At 34.3% G+C, this 19,063-nt stretch overlaps 1 protein-coding gene and 1 long non-coding RNA gene across 4 annotated transcripts in view; one reads left to right on the top strand and one right to left on the bottom strand.

Annotated features, from left to right (window-relative positions):
* Window positions 1-19,063, top strand: part of LOC126967243 (uncharacterized) — a 255,670-nt gene that overhangs the window by 225,010 nt on the left and 11,597 nt on the right. For all 3 annotated transcript variants that reach the window (XM_050811733.1, XM_050811736.1, XM_050811734.1), the window contains one exon: window positions 8,990-9,083. In XM_050811733.1, the coding sequence (XP_050667690.1) occupies window positions 8,990-9,083 (94 nt within the window). The remainder of the gene's footprint in view (window positions 1-8,989; window positions 9,084-19,063) is intronic.
* LOC126967272 (uncharacterized) lies at window positions 8,832-19,025 on the bottom strand. Its single transcript, XR_007729953.1, has 2 exons — window positions 18,650-19,025; window positions 8,832-9,092 (listed from the first exon to the last, which is right to left on the bottom strand). It is a non-coding gene; the product is annotated as an uncharacterized LOC126967272 (long non-coding RNA).

Genomic DNA, 19,063 nt, shown 5'->3' with positions numbered 1-19,063 from the left:
AACTAAGTAATTGACTCACAATACTTATATACTTATTCCGGGTAGTAGCGATGAATAGTTTACAAGAACAGTTAACAAATGCACAAAACAAACAGGTAATGGATGTGTGTTTTTCGAACCTTCCACGGAGTGTCCTTAAGAGCTATACGACCTGAATTCCATGACCGGATTCACATCGCAAACTCAAAGCCTTTCTCATCATTTGGAAGTGTTTGAAGTTTATGCAACAAACGCTTATAAAAGGCATAAAAGGTATTTATTTTCTCTAAATTGATTCATTTAGAATTATCTTTGATGTCATTTCTACAATACTAGACTATTACCGCTTCGGAAACAAATCGCGCACTGAGAGAAAAGAAGTGGCGCAAGAAACTCCCCCAGCATTTCTTTTTGTGCTCTTTTAATCAAATATACAATATTGTATTATAAAATAATCATAATCTAGTCCCAGGCTATCGGATCACTTAGATATTCAGCTGTGGAGTAATAGGATTTACGACAGAGCCAATTTTTAATAAAACATTTATATTTATTTATAGATAATGCCTGAACAGTGGCTGGCACTTTATTATAAAAGTGTATACATTTACCCTTAAAGCTATTATGTATCTTATTTAAATTTAAATTGTTCCTTAAAGTCATACAGCGCTGTTCATTTAACTAATGTATCCTAGTCTTTAACAAACAATATAAGTATCATAGGAGGTGCATGCGCATGTGCATGTGCATAACATTCATGGATCATTATAAATATTATTTTAACGAGTTACATTTTACTAAATCACATTATAAAACTTTAATCGCGGCATTGATTTAAATTGATTATGAAAATTCTTTTGTTTATGTGCAAAGTATATGGCTGTACAATTTACATATTCAGATAATGTCTTCCTGATTCATTTGGAATTACAAAAACATTGCGCTTTTTGTATCGGACTTTAACATCAAATAGCTGGATGTTTGGCGCTTATCAATAGTTACGATATTAAGAAGTATTATACAAATAATGGATGGTGTGTTTAACCTTTCTCTGTGTCTGTAGGTTGAATATGACACGAGTAAGAATGTTAAAAGGCCTACAATGCTCTGAGATATCCTCTTATAACGCAAGTAAGTATAGGCTAAAGACTTGTGAGATCGAATTAGAAATGAGGACATCCGTAGGAGAACCAAAGTCGCTGACATGGCCCGGATGATTGCGAAACTGAAGTGGCAGTGGTTAGGGTAGGTCCTCGAATGGCAACTACGTACTGGAAGACGCAGCGTTGGCAGGCATCCCACAAGATGGATCGATTATCTGGTCAAGATAGCTGGAAAAACAGATGATAACAATAGCAGATGATTTGGTAAGCCTTGGAAGCCTGTCGTGGAGATCTTTGTCCAGCAATTCTTTATAGATATATAATGCCACTGATGATATATGATTAATAACTTCTTTTTCCTTAATTAAAATTAACATTACACAGGTAAGTCAAAACTTTTGAGTAGTTTTGGTGGTATAAAATAAGATGTAAAATCCTGAACCTATAAATATAGATCAAAAGAGTGTCAATGAGTTTCTTGGCGGTTCTTCTCATTAAAATACACTTCGAAAGTGGTGGTTATTATCTTTGACATTTATTAAATTATTTTTATTTCTTTCTATTCCGAGCTTACTACCTGCTGAGAAGACAGCAATGTTCCTAATCATTTCGGGATTCCAGTAGTTTCCAAGTTTCGTAAGACTACGAATTTTGAATATCGACGGGGTCCCAAAATACCGTTAACAAAACTTAAAAAATAATTCAAAATTGCCACAAATAAACTATGGAGTCCAACTGAAGCAAAATCTATCATAAAGTCAAAATATCAAGATGCACCCTGGATCACTTGTGTGGGTTAGCGGTCTAGTGAATGTAAAAAAGGCAACAAAACTATGAGGCAGTAACAAAAGGTTGAGCAAGTCTGAGTACAATAACCTGGAGGCCGATGCACTTGCTAGACACCTGACTCCTCAAGTCATCAGCATTAGACTTATTTACACTTCACTATCATATCTGTCTCAGTCAATTTCCATACCAACTTGCATTCCTGATAAAATTGTAATTGTATAACAAATGCTTGAGTGATTGTGTGATTAATTTTTGTCTTGAGACGAATACCGTTAAAGGCTTATGTATTTACTAGCTGACACGGCAAACGTTGTTTTGCCATATATAGTATAATTCACGCGATAATTTTATAAGTAATAAAATATTGCCTATATTATAGCCTGTACATCATTTTGTTCTATTGTCAATAGTTTTTGCAGCGCACGCAAAAATAGGTTTTCGATTTTACACCTTGTGTTACAAAATAGCAATTTTATTACGGATCCCTAATTTTGAAAAAAAAACATGCCTATAGCCTTCCTCGATAAATGGACTACCCAACACTGAAAGAATCATTCAAATCGGACCAGTAGTACCAGAGATTAGCGCGTTCAAACAAACAAACAAACAAACAAACACTGCAGCTTTATAATATTAGTATAGATTTATTTAACACCATCAAGACAAACACTAACAAAAGCATAATAATATTATTACAATAAATAATGAAATCTAAGTGTTGGATTAATTACAGGTGTTACACACATTTAAAACATAGACGCAAACACAAGTATTGAATTAAATAAATTGCAATAATCATCGGAATATTAACAAATTGAATTAAACATAAATGAATAAATTAACAACTTAATTAGGTAGCGGCTGTATGGAAAAACTTGTAGGTTGAGCTACAAATGATTTTTTTAGTTATGACATGCATATCGCAACGTTGCAACTGCTGCAACGTTGATCTGTTTTTTTGAAGGAAAGCAAAACTAAATATTTAGGTATTCCATATTCAATAAAACGTGATCCGTCATGTTTTATAGGAGTAGAGAACAAGCGATCTTACATTCTAATGGCAGTCATTAAATGTAGTCACATGAGCATACCTTTTAAGCGTCGAATATCTATATATATAAATGAATTGCTGTTCGTTAGTCTCGCCAAAACTCGAGAACGGCTGGACCCATTTGGCTGATTTTGGTCTTGAATTATTTGTGGAAGTCCAGAGAAGGTTTAAAAGGATAAATATAAAAATACTCGGAATTAAATGCAAACAACCATTTTGATTTTCCTTTGATGTGTCCCCCGTCGTTCAGAAATCAAATAAAAATAATAGTTAAAAATGAATAACTAATTAGAATTTTATATCTTTCTAACTTTCTCAGGAGGTAAAAAATAAACTTCCTTAAAACACGGGTAATAACACTTAAAAAGGATTCCTTTTCTTTGTTTTAAGTTTATTTTGTACAAAAGTTTAGGCCTTTTATTTATCGACTGAGGCAGTACGATGTCTGCCGGGTCAGCTAGTATTATATATCTTATATATAAAATTCTCGTGTCACAATGTTCGTTCCCGTACTCCTCCGAAACGGCTTGACCGATTCTCATGAAATTGTGTGAGCATATTGAGTAGGTCTGAGAATCGGCCAACATCTATTTTTCATACCCCTAAATGTTAAGGGTGGTCCACACGAAATTTTATTTTAAATTTTATTTGACATTTTTTTTTAAATTTGATTGATTATGAGTCAGCATTAAAAAATACATACAACTCCAAATTTTCACCCATCTACGATCAACAGTTACCTTTGTATCGCGATTTTAATATCGGCAATACAACGTTTGCTGGGTCAGCTAGTATTGATATAATATGATATCGAAAATCGAAAAAAATGGTTCGTGGTGGGCTAGGATCGAAGGGGAGAGGCACCGTGCTGAAGGTGTGAAGGTTTCTTAATTTCGTATCAAATATATATTGTCTATTTTATGCAAAATAATGAAGACAGTGATAAATCGATTTCCGGAAGTTCAATCACAATACTTCATTCGGGTGTTACTGTTAGTGCTATGTGTTTTATTGATGTACGTGTAATAACGCCTTTAAATTTAATTAAGTCTCAATTTTTACAATAATTGTCAGTTATCATTATGTTTGAATTCCGTTAGAAATGCAGACAAATAACTCATTTAAAACTCATATTTTATTTATATGTGTGATAAGATAATGTTATAATTTATGATATTGCTATCACTTGTTATAGTATCCATCCAAAAACCATGAATCAAGAAACAGAGAATATGTTACATCAAAATAAGGAAGGTGTAAGTACCTTACTTACCTACTCTCCAATAATAATTATTGTTCGTATTACCTCTCAAAAATAGGTATAAATATAAAAAAAAAAAATTTTTTTAGTGGTAACCCTCACTTCTGGGATTAATTATTCAAATTTAATTTAAGAAAATTTATTGAATTAGGCGTTACTTTGCGGAAATCCATGATTATACAAATGATTTAAGTTTTCTTAAGTGTTAATTACACCAATATTTGTTTTTAAAAAACAATTAAATTTGTTGCCAAAATTTATAAACGATACGGTACTTGAACCCGCAAGTGCTCTTTCACTGAACCAACCGTTTGAGTGACGTATCATTCGTAAATCTTGGTATGTCCTGTTCAACTCTCAGGTTGTGGCTCCATCTACAGGATCTACTTTACAGTTGATATCATGCCACTTATTGTCAACCTCAATAATTGTATATTATGATAACATAAGAGCAGAGAGTAGCATAAGAGAGAAGAGCGATATCTCAAGTCTTTATAGACTTGAGATATCGTGAGAGTCTTTATAGACTTGAGATATTGCTCTTTCAAATCTGAACAATTTGAAGAGCGCTCGGACGGAACCCGAGAGGTCGCGAGTTCGAGACTGTTTAATATTTTGGTTACAAATTTAATTTGTATACGTGATATGTCAAAATTACCTTGCAATGTAACCTACATTATTACCTTAAATAAACCATAAGAAGTAACATTACCTACCTTGTTCAAAGAAACTCTTTCGACTTCATTATAACTGTTTTATTCCAGATATAGTTTATTAGTATCCGTGCCAACAACCTCTATAACTGTACTCGTACCTCAATTTATAAACTTCGTTCCAGACAGTGTTAGCAATATATATTACTAGTGCTGAAGGAAATTCGTCACCATTTAGACCAATACAATTTATAATTTGATAATATTAATGCCTCTCAGATGTTATAAGCACATAATATATGAGAGGCCATATTTTAATTAAAGGACCTAATGTTGAACTAAAGTTCCTTGAGTTAATGTATTATTAGTTACAAATAAAACGAAACCAACTAACTTATAAAAAGCATTTGAATGCTTTTTTTTCTTTCTTTGCTTGCAAGCATCGTCGGTGACTCATGTTCGCGTCACCGACATGTTAAAAAAATAAACGTATATGGAGTTGTATAACTGACTCACATACAGCTTTTAACTTAATCAACTAACTATTAAGGGCATATATTTAAACTACGGCTTGAATATGGCTTAATCCGTTCAAGTGCAAGTGTACAAAACCGTCCAAAAGCCATTTAACTTAGGAACCATACATAGCATTTTTATTAAATAAATAATTGAGAGAAAATATTTTCTTATGGAAATTTAGTAAACACAGCACAAGTAAATTAGATATGTTAGTTAAATTTAACTAAAAATAATTACTTTGTTTTAGTTGGTGAAACGGGAAAAAAAACGTCACAGTACGGTATACTTTGGTGTTGATTTTTATCGAATAATTTTTTCAATCATGTTACGAGTGACGTTTTATTATAAAGAATACAATAAAATTTGACAATGAAATAGAAAAAAGATAAGAAACATTTTCTTATAGGCGCTGAAGAAAAATATTTTCACTAACTATTTAAAACTTTTTAAAGTGAAACTTTTATTACATCGTCTCAAACTTTTTCGTCTGTGTGTTGCATGTCGCGTGACGGTCGGGCAGCGCCTATAGTTCGCAGCAGCTGACCGTGTAGTGTATAGACTATTGCTCATTTGTGCCAGTGCTCCACGCTATTTTGTTTTTTTTTGTCATTGTTTTATGTAAATGTTGTTTGTCCGTGTTTAATGTAAATGTTGTTATTTACTAAAGTGAAACTTTTTTTTGCTTTCATATTTCTGCAAGTCTGACAAAAAGTTTCAATTTTACCGTGGTTTCATAAATCCACATAATCCTTTTTTTATGTTTGTAAGATGCTCCAGTTAATGGCAACACTACTTCACATCCAGGACTATTCAGTTTATGAACTCGTGTTAGGATCAACACTTTAATGGCCGGTCATTGCCAGTTACGCGGACTACTTTGACTCAATTGTACTGCATCGTATCCTCAATTCAACTTCGTCGCACGCCATTTGAAACGAAGAGGAAAATACCGGATCAACAACAAATATTTTCCTGTCGCTCCTGCAAATTTTAAAATTGTTTTAAACAATGTTAAAATTTCGTTTTCAGTTTTATTTGCGTAATTGATCCCAGAAGTGAGGGTTATCACTTTAAAAACATTACAAATTGTTTAGATATGTATAACCTATAAAATTTGACATCGGTTCTTGGCTATTATATAATCTATCAGAATTAAGGCTTATATGAACTAAATGTTGATAAGTAAAATTAATAAAATAACACAATATAATTATTGGAATTATATCTCAAAACTTACTTAACTAGAACTAAACTATGCTAGAAATTAGAATCGTTAATCAGCTAGACTTCTTAGCAAACTTCCAAAGGGTCGATCATATTATGGTGTTGCTTATAAGCGTTCACTTAATTATTAGTTTTCTGCTTAACAAATATTAACATACAATTTTGAATTTAAAATAGATCATAATATTATTATTACAAAGTGTATACAATTTAAACGAAAGTAAAATAAAGTAAAAATACCCAACACTAAAGATATATATTAAAACCAACTATAAGTAGAAATAGCCGTTATTATGAGGGAAGTAACTAGATAGTGAAGATTAACCTGAGGCTAACCTGTATTAATTATTAGTATAATAATATAATATTGACACACTTTTTACACAAATTATCTTGCCCCAAGTTAAGCATATATAGCCTGTGTTATGGGTTACAAGACAATGATATATTTAATACAATATACTTACTCGCTATTTATATAAATAATAATAAAATAAAACTTAAATAATCTAAGTAAATTAATTAATTACAAATAGAAAATATCATTAAGATCGCTAGCGGCAGGTAAGGTGCCCATGAAGCTGGCAACGTTACCTCTTTGTATAGCCAAACTTATCCTTTGACAGAGGTACGTACCAGATCTTGGGTCACCTGTTGAATCGGTTAGACGCCTGGATAGCTCTTTTACGAATTTTTGTGCCGATGAACCCCAAGGACAATGATACATAAATTCATATAAACATACATAAATACGTTTAAACATCCATGACTCGTAAACAAACATCTCCAATCCATATTCATCATATAAATGCTTGCACCTACCGGGATTCGAACCCGGGACCTCAAGCTTAGTAGGTAGGATCGCTATCCACTCGGCTATACAGGTCGTCATTGTATGCGTACCTAAGCTTTTGAATAAACTTAATCCCAACGTTTTTTTGCGTGTGTTTTTTTAATTTTAACTAAGCTATCCATAGACTATTGCCAGAAACGATTCTCGTGGTGATAATTGCATACGTTATAATTAAGACTCCATATAAATCCTAAGTAATATAGAATTTAGAGAAATTTTACAATCGTGGATATTTGCCATATGAAAATAGTACTTCTTACCGACTATTTTAATATTACTTCGCTAACAACAATCCCATGGGTGTGGGAACATTAGTAATTAAAAGCTCGTGTATCAAGGCATTATTATAACACGCATAACTTCCTATGTACACTTTATATAAACAACCTTGGTAACAATAATATACTTTTGTATCGAATGGAAAAGAATACTGTTGATGTATTATTTTATATTGTATTCATAATGTGAGATGTTAATGTTACGTGATTCCTTCATCGACATACGTTTTATATATATTTTTTTTGAAAATAAGGGACGAGACCAGCAGGACGTTCAGCTGATAGTAATTGATACACCCGTTACAATGCAGTGCCGCTCAGGATTCTTGAAAAACCCCAAAAATTCTGAGCGGCACAACGCTTGTCACATTGAGACATAAGATGTTAAGTCTCATTTGTCCAGTAATTTTACTAGCTACGGCGCCCTTTAGACCGAAACACAGTAATGCTTACACATTATTGCTTCACGTCAGCAATAGGCGCCATTGTGGTACCCATAATCTAGCCGGCATCCTGTGCAAAGGAGCGTCCCACAGGTTTTGTTTTAGTTTAGTTTAGTCTATATTATTTAAATAATAAAATGTATAAGCAGTAATATGGAAATACTAATACAATCGTCTTTATCACTTTGTTTGAGTATATTTATATATATAAAGTAGATATAAAAGTCATTTTGGAATTAAAAACTGACTTTCACAAAGCCAAAACGTCCTTTTTAACTTTATTATTATAGTAAAATAAACTTGATAATTTTATGATAAACTCCTTAGTCTGTAACGCTATCAAAGGCACGTGTTATTAATTGACTAGCTGAGAAACTTTCAAGTAATGATGATCACTTCTTGGACAGTCAAATGTCATGTCTAATTCTTACATAAAACACGAAAAGATCGAATTATATTTGCATACAGCTGGCTGTTGCCAGCCAGAAAGAGTATGGAATACATCAACTGTTGAATACCAAACCTTTGAGAAGTGATTCGTATTTTCAGTTTTGCTTGGTGGTATTTCTTTTGTTGAATTATCATTTATCCTTCGCATGAGAGTTTGCCGACAAATGTAATTACTAAAACCCTGGGAGGATTGACTTAATAAAGCCGAAACAAATAAAAACAAGTAACTATGGTTGAACTTTCTTTATCATGTCTTAATAATTGTGGATGTGCAAAAAATACAAAAGTAATTCCACTCCAAAGATCAAACCAAATTGTTTGAATGTAGAGATATGTTGCCTACTTTTTAAATAATGTATGTAAAATATTGTATTGTTTTGTTCCAGATGCACCGAATGATGCGAATTACATGATTGGCGGTGTGGTGATCGCGATGGCTCTCGTGGCCCTCATCATAGTGCTGTTGGCTCTCACAATAAAGTAGGTAATCTGAAATAAGAGCTTGCATAATTATAATCGTATTAAATATAAAAAAAATACTAATATTGATTAGGTAACATGTTTGGAGATTGATGAAGTAAAGTTTAATTTAAAATTTCTTCTCCCCTCTGCTCATCTCTTGTATTTCAGATGTCCTTGGGCAATAAATGATGCCGAACATTAAGCTTACTATTAGAAAGAGTCAAGAGTAAAGGACATTTCCGTTTACTCTTGGATGTAGCTTGAAAATCATTAATAAGTTATATTATTGCATATATACGCTATAACCAAAGCTCGTGGCAGTATACGAAGCGAGCAGTTTGCCAAAGATGTAGTGATGGGCCGTGTTATTGTCGATTTATTCAAACCTTTTTAAAGGGTGATTTTACAAACCCTTGTGCCACAAGCTATGGAAACAGCAATACTTACTAATACCTACTTGTGTGTTATCATATTTGCTTTCACAGTGGGTCATGAATATGATAACGATAAGAAAATCCCAGAATCACTATCTTTATAAATTGAGGTAACGATAATTTTCAATAACATAAACAGTATTTAAGCTGTTATACAATCGTTATAACACGAATGTACTCACACCTACTTATCATAAGAGCTCGAAAGCAATAAAGTGGTCATAAAAATCATACGCCAACTCTTTGCTTTTTATGATCACAGGAATAATAATATAATATGACCATTTATCTATAATTTGATTCAAATCTTGATTGATTGTAGGCATCAACAGTATATCCAACGGTAACTATGTCAACTGATGGTCATCCTCAAAATGTCTCGTAACTCCAAAAGATCTTTCTAATAAAACGACGAGAGTTATTTTTAGGGAAAAGGGGGAAAAACAATAGCGAGTACGGGTCACCTCCTCTTCTCTTCTCTTGAGTTACCTAAAAACAGCACAGTTTTTATTTGGAAGAGGCATGTATATGGGCGTACATCCGTCAAATGAGATATCACCGCCATCAATACTAATCACACCACAGTCTGTTAACACACGATAGTTGCTCGCCTCTTAATAAATCTCTCCGTATGCATGTACTTACGTAAGGCCTTGTACATATACAACGAAAAACGGCGTACGAAAGGCCGGCAACGCTCTTGTGATTCCTCTGGTGTTGCAATAGAATGTGGGCGGCGGTGATCACTTAACACCAGGTGACCCGTACGCTCATTTGTCCTCCTATTTCATAAAAAAAACGAAAGAGCGTCTTTGGCTCTATATATTTTTTTTTATTCAAGTCCGTAAGAAAAGAAAGAAATAATTTATTACAAAGTTCTTGGAGCGCGCGGTCCCAATTAAGTATAACATCTTCTCTACTCACCAGTGGGAGGCTCCGTTGCACAGAATGCCGGCTAGATTAAGGATACCACAACGGCGCCTATTTCTGCCGTGAAGCAGTAATGAGTAAGCATTACTGCGCCGTAGCTAGTGAAATTACTGGGCAAATGAGACTTAACATCTTATGTCTCAAGGTGTCGAGGGCAATTGTGGTGCCGCTCAGAATTTTAGGGTTTTTCAAGAATCCTGAGCGGCACTGCATTGTAATGGGCAGGGCGTATCAGTTACCATCAGCTGAACGTCCTGCTCGTCTCATTCCTTATTTTCATTAAAAAAATACTAGCGTTGTTTCACGCGGGTATGGCTCGAGACGTGTGTAGTAATATCGACATCAGAACTACGAGCATATCTTCGATCGATCTTTGTTCGTAACTTTGCTAAAACTGAAATCCTAATAATATCTTTTTAATTTTAACATCTACCTATATAAAAGAAAACAATGGCATTTAAAAATAAGATTGCCACCTAACATAATATCTACCTATTTGAAGATATTTTTTCAAGCCGGATAGTCATTAAAATACGCCATTCAAAAAAAGGCGGAAATACGTCAATTTCCTTAACGTGAATAAAATACACCAAAATAATTTGTCTAGTACCTACCATTAACTTTGTATTTGTAATTGCTGAAAGGAAATCTAACTTCGTTAAACATAATTGTATTCAAAACGTTGAAATGTAAAATGAAAGGTGAAAACTGAAGTATACTTGAGAGGCTTGGCGATGTTATTTCAACAATTCTGATTTCACGAGACTTCCCTCGTGACTGAAGATAAACAAACACCTATTTCAATTATTTTCAATCGGAAATATGGTTTCAACTTGAAGTAGTTAATATATTGTTATGCATTTCTTTATTGGGACACCTCACTAGCTTTGTGTGGAAATATATGTTAAAAGACTAGGTACTTTGTGAAAATTAATTCAAATCATCAAAATTTCGAAGAAAAAGGATTTTCATCGTTTCTTGGATCTAATAGAACAGTTTTTCAATGAATTTATCATGATTATAACAGACTTATATTTATTAGTTTGTATTGATAAGGATTTTTTTCAAAGCTTCGTCTAGTCTCTCTCTTACTCACTCACTGCCTCTAGAATATGTTTCTTATTTATTTATTTAAGGTCAACCAACGCTGGATACACATGCCAATTCACTAAATTAAGACCAAGTACAAAAATCGTGTTCCTGCAATTACCGAACACATCGTGCACATAAAAATACTAGCAATTAATGACACTTATTCTTTTACTATGCATCGCTCTAATTGCATCAGGCATAGCCTTCGTCTAGGATAGGAAAGGACTTCGTCTTATAACGTGTGTGTTAAAAAAAAATATTGTCCAGGTGATCATGGTGGGAATATGAAGCCTTAATACGTGTGATTTCCAAAGCAATCTAAAGTCTGTCAGACTAATAAATCAATTTAAGTACGTAGTTTAAATTGCGATTATATTTTATACTTTATTATTTTAAATACGTATTTTCTTTACGAGAAATTTAAACGGTTAATTGATCTCTGAAGTGCAATTCATTTTGGCAAAAGTTCAGAATTTCAGCGTCGTATATGCATTCCCAGTCGGTGGAGTAATTTCCTGTCTGTGGACAAATAAACTATTCTAAATAAGATTTTTTTCTTGAGTAACACAGGAGTAGGTATGTAAGCACTGGGAGGCTTCTTTGCACAGGATGCCGGCTAGATTATGGGTACCACAACGGCGCCTATTTCTGCTGTGAAGCAGTTATGTGTGAAATTACTGGGCAAATGAGAATTAACATCTTATGTCACAAGCTAACTGCTTGTGATGGGAAGGGCGTCCTGCTCGTCTCGTCCCTTATTGTCACAAAAAGAAAAAAAAATATAAAGAGAACTGGGTTTGCACCGCGGTTGTACCGCGTATACTTAACAAGCGGTAACTGATAACTTCTCGTCAGCTTAAACCTTCCTCGAGAATCACGCTATCTATTGGTGAAAACTGCATGACAATCGGTGTTGTATTTTATGAGTTTATCGCGAACAGACAGACAAACAGACGGGGTGGAGGACTTTGTTGTATATTATGTAGTGATTACTTTAATAGTTTTATATGCAGCCATTACATCATCAAACGAAAAAAAGAGTTAAGTTTGTTTAGTGCTTAGAATTTTTATTAGGTGTGTAGTCAGCATATTATATTCAATAGGATATCGATATAATATTTAATATTATATATATGGACACACTTTTAGACAAATTATTTAGCCCCAAACTAATCATACCCTGTATATGTGTACAAGAAAACGATATATTATTAAATACTTTATAATACTTAATCATAAATAAATACATATAAACATCCATGTCATAAATCATGATATAAATGTTTGCACCTACCGGGATTCGAACACGCAACTTCTAGCCCAGGGGGCAGAGTTGCAAACCACTGGGCTGTAAAACAGTTTCGTAACGGTATTGTTTCAACATACTTAACATACAACAAAATCAAGGTATCAATCAACTTAAAGGTGTAGCCTATTATTTTCCTCATAAATCTAGCCGTCATTATTAAATATTATTAATTACTGAAGCCCGACTGCTACAGAGATTAGCTTGCAAAAAAACAATCTAAAACCTTCTAAAGTTAAGTTAAACCAAAGTTTCAGCTTTATAATATCAGTAATAGAATAGGGTGCTCACCTTCCGTGATGTCCCTTTATGTGTGTCGATCATGACCGTTGACCCTTGACCGGTCGTAGGGTGGAGTGTTGCAAGGGACATTTGGAAAATCCGTTATTACTATTCATTTTATTTGCACTGCAATTATTTATGATGCCTTCAATATAATTTGCTTATAACATAATTTAATATGAATATTTTAAAATGGGATGCTTTTTTCAATATCATTTGCCTTTTACAACAAAATTAAAAATAGTTATTTTGAATTCAGATGCCGTTTTCATAATTATATGCAGGTTTTCATAATTATTTGCGGTACACGATAAAAAACAAAATGGTTAACTGCATTATCCACTAGGCAGCGAAAAAAAATGTGCCGGAATGCTCCGGCATAAAGATTGTATTTATGATCGAAATAAATTATAGAATGATTTCGGAATAGTCTAGAAACTCAATGTCGCACCATAAACATCTTTTTTTTTATTGAAGAGTGATCACCGATGCATTCTTATGCAACAACAGAGGACTTTTTTGAAGTCATACCCATATCGTAGCATCCTGTAAACAGCACAAACTATATTTCTACAGCTATTTAAATTAGTACAAAATTCTATATCATTTTACAAATATCGAGTCATAGTAATCAAACTCAAAGAACATACCTATATTATGTATTGCATATATATTATACAGTATTTATGCGGTATTAGAGTGTGCTGTGTTCAAGGTGGTAGAACGTAGATGAGTACTGGTAGTACCAGTTTGCAAGGATCAAGGATGTAAGCACAACAATCGCCCTTTCATTATTTTATTTGTATCTTTGAAAGACATATTAAAACCACAAATGATAGACATAATATTGATACTCATACTGAACAAGAAACGAAATATGAATTTCACTAGACAATTTCACAGACGGTCACTATTTGACATCATGCGTCCTAAACGCTGGTTTATATTAACATTCAGGTAGGGGTAAATAAACTAGCTAAATAAAACTTAAATAATTTAAGTATTGGATTTTATGTATTGTTATTTTTTGTGTAGAGGAAGACAAACGCGAATATACGTGGGTCACCTGGTTGGCATGCCATTACAGCGATTTACACTATCTTGGAAAACCAGCTGAATCACAACAGCATTGCTGTTCACAATAAATGTTCATTTATGAGTTGGAAAACCTAAAACACAGCGATTTGTGTCGGACGAGATTCGAGCTCAGAGGCTGCTTGGTAGGTCTCAACGGTTCTACAGTACATGCTATACCTAATGCAGATACAGATAGATGTAGGCCGTAGGGCTAGATAATTTGTGGGAAGGTGTGAAAAAACATACATAAGTGAAATTACCACATTATAGCAGGCTTTTCTCCAGGCATAACACAACTGACCAAGGTATCCAGAAATATAAAAAAATATAATATTTATTACTTACTACGATTACGAAAAAATTTAAAGTTTTTTTTTTAGTAAAATGAATTATGGAACTGACAAAAAATCATAATTAAGAAACCGCTTGGTGATGAAACAGACTGTTTCTAATTGAGGGTAGTTTATAAAAAGTTAATGTCAATTCTTTGTGAGAAACGCGACAGTGTTCTATTGTCCATCTTTTCGATTGTGTGTTTTGATAAAACTATAAATTATACTAATTGACCTATGAGTTGCTTCAAAATTGTCTTTTAATAATATATTCATTGTTAAGCAAAATTTGTCGGGAATTTAGAATTAATTAAAAACTTATTACTAAGATTAACGGTAATTTTAGTGTACAGTGTTGTAGTGAAATAAAAATGCTTTTACTTAGCATTATCAAGCTCTCGTTCGGAAAAATATTGAAGAAACTGTGAGTATATTTATTTGAAATTAAAAAAAATAACAGGTTTATAACCAGGTTTACATCAGTCATTGATGATCACAAAGAGCTTTCTTACAAACTATGAAAAATACTATCTTTGTATGTGGCGTCGATGTTTCGTAATTTTGCGATCACGACTTTGTGTTCTTCAAGATCAATGATGGTTACAAATAATCTTCAGTTAGGACTGACAGCTATTATCACTAACCCAAAGGAAACCTCAATTTTAATATATTAAAATTTTTGTAAGTTGCTTAATATTATCATGATGGGCAATTCATTATCGTTAATTCTTTAGATCCGGTTCAAATATGTAATGGGTTGTCCTTGAAGGACCTTATGTATAACAAAATTATTTGCTAACAAAGTACTTCGCTCGTATTTGGTAACTAAATATACAGAATAATTATCGAATACCATATTAGTTAGTGTTTAAAGTGTCGGGTCAATGTCACCTGTATCGATGGAACATTTGATATCCCTGTGACGAATAAGGTATCATGAAGCCCTATGCTTAACTGGATTAAACTGGTTTTATGTATTTATATTTGGGTGTAATACCGATAATACGCATTTACCTACAGTCAAAGCAGTAATGTGATTTTCTGTTTATTTTGAGATATTAGATTAAGTAACATTGTAAAGCGATAGTCTATTGTTTTCTTTATACAAAAATATTTCTATAGTTGCTACGCGTGCTGTATACAGCATACTCGCGTGTTCCAAGGTTCCCGTTTATGTCAGTATATTACCAACAATTAAAACAGCGGTAACACAATGATCTACCAAGGTCTGCCGGGTCGGTGTTGGAACTATGCCAGGGCTTAGCGTCTGGACAACGGTCCGCGAATATTGCCGTTTATTTTGGCTAACTACGCGATTAAGAGCTACCATTTAGCATAATAAATGTTATTAATATACATTGATCTTTAATGGCCACGGGGTTTGCACACTAATCGACCCAATGTACGCATTTCAGGTGTTCGCTAATTTCTTTCTTCAATGCGCAAACAAATCTTGGAAAAGTCCGTAGGTACGCTTTCGACATAATATTTCCAAAGAAAGGTTGTTTGAACCTTAAACTGTTACACCGCGATACAGCCCTCATCACATCCTACTGGGTCCGTCACTATATAAAGACGTACCTAATTAATAAGAAATAAGAGTGGAGGCTACACAGCTTTGGACGAACACTACACAATGCATTGAGTTCGTTAAATGATTTTTTGTCATGCAGTCCGATGGTCCGAGATTCGCGGCTGAGATCTAAGTTTAGTTTTTAGTCGGTAGGGGAATTCCGCTTATCTGACATATAGGCCCTGTCGACCTTCATTATCAGCTGGAAGACGTCCACTGCTGGACAAAGGCTTCCGTCAACGATCTCCACGAAGATCGTTGCTACCTTCATCCAACGTATTCCGGCCTTCTTGACCAGATCGTCGGGCAATCTTATGGGGGACCTACCAACACTGTGTCTTCTTGCCTGTCGACCTAATTATGTTAAATAAAGGTAATCTTCCCCTCTCGAAAAAAAAATGACTTTCCCATGAGAATTCATAAATTCTTATAGGAAACAGAAACATATTTTCACGGAAGGATAAAAACGGAATTAAATTGCATAGAAAGAGTTTTATAGAGATAGATCTAAATAATAATTACACACGAGAAATTAATATGTGATATTAATTTAAAAAACATTACTAACCTAAGAGTTATTACTCGTTGATGCAATATATCAACTAGAAGTTGACTTGAAGCAACCTATAATACCAGTGCACAGGAAGCCGGCTAGATTATGGGTACCACAACGGCTCCTATTTCTGCCGTGGGCGCCGTGGCTAGTGAAATTACCGAGCAAATAAGACGTGAGGTGACGAGCGCAATTGTAGTGCCGCTCAGAATTTTTGGGTGTTTTAAGAATCCTGAGCGGCACGGCATTGTAATGGGTAGAGCGTATCAATTACCATCAGCTGAACGTCCTGCTCGTCTCGTCCCTTATTTTGATAAAAAAAAACCTATTATCCATGGTTTACATATCCAACCACCTTATTAACATCTTAAAGGACAATTTCGTCAATAGCTTAACAAATTAACTTCAGCTGTGATTCTTCGATAATTGAAAGCAATAATCGATAGTTTCATTTGATCCAAGAATATCAAACTTTCACATCATGATTTATCATTGATGTTAAAAGTTTCTCATTCAGTAACACCTGGGATGTAACAGCTGTATGATATTGGCGACATCGCTCAATGTTTACAATTTAAAACAAACGAACAATGACTTCAATATGAATAATTAAGGATAAGTGTGACACCAAAATATTATGTTTGTCACGCTGGAATAATGTGAGATGAATATTACTAATAATCATTACAAGTGCTATTGTATGGAAGTCTTTTCAACTTCAGGAAAACATGAGGTAATCAATTCATCGATATGAAATTTTTTATTGTGAGTACTTTACTCGATTTGGAAAATTTTATGTCAGATACTATCGCTAAGGGCGGGAAAGGTATTCTAAGTTAAATTAGTTTTTTTTTTATTATTTTGAGCTATTTTTGAAGTGAAACTTCTTTAGAATCGTTGTGATTGCAACAACGGAAAAAACGACAGGTAAGAGACACAAATACAAAAATGTATAGGAGGAAGCCGGCAAAGAATGAGACAGAAATATGCATACTATTGAAGTGAAAACTTTTTTATAATCGTTGTGATTTGAAAGTCAATGAAACGAAAAAGCGACAGTAAAAAGTGCAGTCACATCAATTCATAATATTTAACATGGGGAAATAATGAGACAGGAAGCATAATACAATGTTTTGGTACCAGGCGATCATAGTTAAAGAAGAGATTGTCTTAAGTATGGCGCGAGTATACCTTAATATATTCTGACTCCAAGCGCACGACGTATTACTACATAGACACCAGGAGAACATATTATTATATATATTAGTGGTGGTAGGAATGTCTTTCATAGCGGTTGAAATCATGTGTCATCCTAGCAACACGTACCAGGAATTCATATGCAGTTTAGAGGTTCATGCACCATGCAGGTTTCACTTCTGACATGTGTACTTTGTACGCACGCAATGTTTTTTCTCTTACAATATGTTTAGTCAATTTTATTTATTAGTATGAGTTAAATTTTCAATGTGAATAGAAAAATGAATTGTTGGTATTCTAAGTCCTTATTATTGACATAAGGACCGCCTTTAGTGGTACAAGCCTCATCCATTAATATAGGTAGGTACCATATACCATTCGAGCCATATAGCGGAATGGTTTGTGACTCTGACTACTAAGCTAGAGGTCCCGGGTTCGAATCATTTATATGATTTATATGATGAATATGGATGTTTGTTTCCGAGTCATTGATGTTTCTATGTATTTATGTGAGCATATTGTATTAAATATATCGTTATCTTGTATAGTACAGGCTATGCCTAGTTTGGGTCAAGATAATAAGTGTAAAAGTGTGTCAATATTATTATATCATATAAATTTGAAGTAAGTTTTTTCCGTTTGTTAAGAGGACTACCTGAGTATTTTGTGCCTATTCCAGTAAAACTTCTTGTTAATTAAGCTTAGGACATGGCATGGAATTTGTAGCAATCAATTCGACGTAGGCCTGGGAGCGAGGTCGTGCCCCCTTAACATGGCATGGCAATGAGGTAACGGGAGAAGTACGTACAGCGTGACTGCGGCGACGGTCGACAGTCGACACCCACGGTTGCGAGGCGTGGTGGCGAGTTTCGCCGCCAGTAGTATATTCACCGCCGCGCCGGCTCCGGTGGCAAACAGGCGACTGGCCGTGGCGGCACGAACTCCGCAGTTTGGGGAGTGTTGGACGGCTGTCGGTTCTCGCTAGTCTGCGCCAAAACGTGTCGAGCGCCCCACGTCACGTCGTCACGTCGCCACGCCGCCCAAACGTGTCAAGTGCCGTGCCCGCCTCGATGCTCTTCGCTCCGATCGCCTTAGAGGCGATGAAGTGTAAAGAGGAAAACTGCGAAGTCGGCGTGGTGCTAGAACACAACTCCCTGATCGTCCTCTCCGTCGACAAGACAATTGTTTGCCTCTGTGGAAGAAACAGAAACAGTCCATTTGA

Source organism: Leptidea sinapis, chromosome 12 (genome assembly GCF_905404315.1).
Source record: "Leptidea sinapis chromosome 12, ilLepSina1.1, whole genome shotgun sequence".
NCBI classification, from domain to species: Eukaryota; Metazoa; Arthropoda; class Insecta; order Lepidoptera; family Pieridae; genus Leptidea; species Leptidea sinapis.
The sequence above is the reverse complement of the archived record's forward strand: the minus strand, read 5'-3'. Positions and strand labels throughout refer to the sequence as shown.